This window comes from Bison bison, unplaced genomic scaffold, assembly GCF_000754665.1.
Source record: "Bison bison bison isolate TAMUID 2011002044 unplaced genomic scaffold, Bison_UMD1.0 scf7180017864472, whole genome shotgun sequence".
In the NCBI taxonomy this organism is placed as follows: domain Eukaryota; kingdom Metazoa; phylum Chordata; class Mammalia; order Artiodactyla; family Bovidae; genus Bison; species Bison bison.
The window spans coordinates 10,620,193-10,622,871 of record NW_011495033.1 but is presented as its reverse complement, the minus strand read 5'-3'; the positions used below and the strand labels follow the sequence as shown (position 1 = coordinate 10,622,871).

Here is a 2,679-nt window from a genome sequence, read left to right as displayed (position 1 = left end):
CCGTCCCGGCCGTGCGTGGCCGTCAGTGACTAAGGCGGGAGGAAGGCCCTCTCCAGGCGGCCCGCGCACACTCCATTTACCTGGCCGGTCGCTCTGCACAACCACCTCTTATTTTACACTTGCGTGACTTTCAATGCCAACTTCCACACGAAGCTGCCAGTGGCCACTGACATAATCGACTGACCTGAACCTGAACCGCAAGTCGCAGAAAGCTGTCCTCCCTGGCTGCACATCCGAAACATTTATCCAAGGCAGTAAAGAAGAGGGGGGACTTAACACGGGGGGATCTTAGAATCACCCCGACCCACTGACTTTAAAACTGACAGCAGGCCCTGGAACTGCTTCCTGGGAACAGTCAGCGGAGACCTCAGGTGACACTTCCCGGGAGGAGGCCGGCGAGCCTACCATCCGGCCCTCCAGGCAGCCCCTCAGCAGTGCTCTAAGCCAGCAGTCACCAACTGTTTTCTGTCACACGGCTACCGGGAAGAGAGAAGTGTATTTCCAGCACGTACTACCCATATGCTGATAAAATGTATGTATGATGTTTATGATTCAGTCCAGATAGTCACTATGAATACAGGTTGACTGCTTCTTCTTAGTAAGAATAAATAGAAATAAAAGTTCCGACTTTTCCTGCCCATCTTCCCGTGGACGGTCTTGTGCAGCCCAGGGTTCCAGAGGCAGGAGCTGGGGCTTGGCTGTCCCGGCCGCAGCCCCGGGGCAGGATGGCTGGGGACGCGGCTTCAGTGGGTGCTGAGCCCAGCCCGCCCCGCACTGTTACCCCTGGGAGCTGTGGACCTGAGATTGGAAGACCTTCAGCAGGAGCCTTCGTGCCCACGTCAGGGTCCCGCCCCTCAGCACCGCCCCTGAGGGGTGGCACGCCTCACACAGGTCCCACTGCCGTGAGACACTCAGCGGCTCCCGCAGAACCCAGGACAGCCCAGCCCCTCCGCACGCTCCCCCAGCCTCGCCACCCCAGCTCCGGGCCATCCCGCGTACCTGCGGTGCCCCATGCGCGGCACCCCCGCCATCAGGCTCGGAACATGCTGTTCCTTCTGCCTGAGACGTTCCTTCCTCCCCCAGTCGAGCTTTGCCTCTGCTTCCTTCCTACTCTGTTTTCAGGTCTCTGCTGAGACATCACTTCTAAAAATCTTTCAGACTCTGCCCTCCCTGCCCACAGAGCGGGTCAGACTCTGCTTTGCCATGGTTTGCCATGGCAGGTTTGCCATGGTTGATGTCGGCCACTCTTGTGCGTGACCTCTTGAGGCCTCAGTCACCCTGCCTTGGCGGTGGGCTCAGCGAGGACAGGAACAACGTCTGCCTCTCTCCCTGGCCAGTATTTATTGATCGGAAGCATTCAGGAAGGTTTGCTGGATGACTGAATGAGCTGCAAGGAACGCCTGACCGCCCCTCTCCCAAGCCGTCAGGACGTGTTACTGCGGGGAGGACACAGGCTGAGGCCCGTACCCCCTCCCCTTCCGAGGCTCAGAGACTCCCAGACGCTGAGCCGGGCGGTGCTGGGGTAGGGGTGAGGAGCGGCGTGAAGGCCCCCCGGGGGTCACCCACCTTCACGGTCCCCTCCACCTCCACAAACCAGCGCCTCAGCATGGCCTGGATCTGCCCGTCTGTCAGCTCGGGGTTGGCACTGTGGATTTTCTTCTTGACCAGGTCCTCCAGCAGCAGCCGCCTCAGCCGCCAGTAGAAGAAGGTGCGCGAAGTCTTCCAATCCAGGATGTCCTATCCCGGGACAACAGAAAGCTCAGTCCCCCGAGCTCGGTACCCAGGCCGGAGGCACTCCACAGGCACAAACCCTACTCTCCAGTAAGTGCCTCGGAGACCTGAGAGCCGGCCATGAGCTCCCAGCCCCTGCAGACGTCTCCCTGGTTCCGAGCCACAGCCCCGCGCAAGCCCGACCGCAGCACCGTGCAGGGATGGGCCTGGCTGACGGCAGGCCCACACATGACCGAGATGTTCTGGGGCGGGGGGTGTCTCGAGTTTCCAGATAGCCAGTGTGTGGGGCTGGTTTTGAGCAGATAGCTCAACCTGCATGCAGGTTTTGGTTTCCCTGCTGGCCCAGATGGTAAAGAATCCTCCTGCAGTGCAGGAGACCTGGGTTCCATCCCTGGGTTGGGAAGATCCCCTGGAGGAGGGCATGGTGACCCACTCCAGCATTCTTGCTTGGAGACTCCCAGGGACAGAGGAGCCTGGCGGGCTACAGTCCACGGGGTCACCAAGAGTGAGACACGACCGAGCGACTAACACTTCACTTTAAATGAGGACTGGCTGCTGCTGGACTTGACCCTGGAGGAACCCACAGCCTGAGGACCCCTGGGGCGGCTGTCCCTAGGGCACTGCGTAGGACTCAGATTCCCGCCAGTAAAATGGAGCCCGCCTCCTGAGTCATCCCCGGGAACCTAAATCATGAACTGTTTTAGGATGATTACAGGCATAGCAAAGGGACAAGGTCTCCTCTGCAGAAGAGAACACGGGCTCCTCCACACACGAGCCGACAGCTCCCTGCGAGGGAGCCCGTGTGCGCGCGCCAGGCGGACATGGGCCGGCGGCGTGTCTCTGACAAGCCGGTCTCAGAAGCAGGGCTGCGTACTCACGTTAATGACCCCCTTCTCCTGCATGCGGCCCGGGGTGTCGTGCAGGTCTGCAAACTGCACGGCCACCTGG

At 60.5% G+C, this 2,679-nt stretch overlaps 1 protein-coding gene across 1 annotated transcript in view; it reads right to left on the bottom strand.

Moving 5' to 3' along the window:
* ACACA (acetyl-CoA carboxylase alpha) overlaps positions 1 to 2,679 on the bottom strand; it is a 288,539-nt gene that overhangs the window by 8,794 nt on the left and 277,066 nt on the right. Inside the window, 2 exon segments of the mRNA XM_010861548.1 lie at positions 1,567 to 1,737; positions 2,610 to 2,675. Of these exon segments, the coding sequence (XP_010859850.1) occupies positions 1,567 to 1,737; positions 2,610 to 2,675 (237 nt within the window).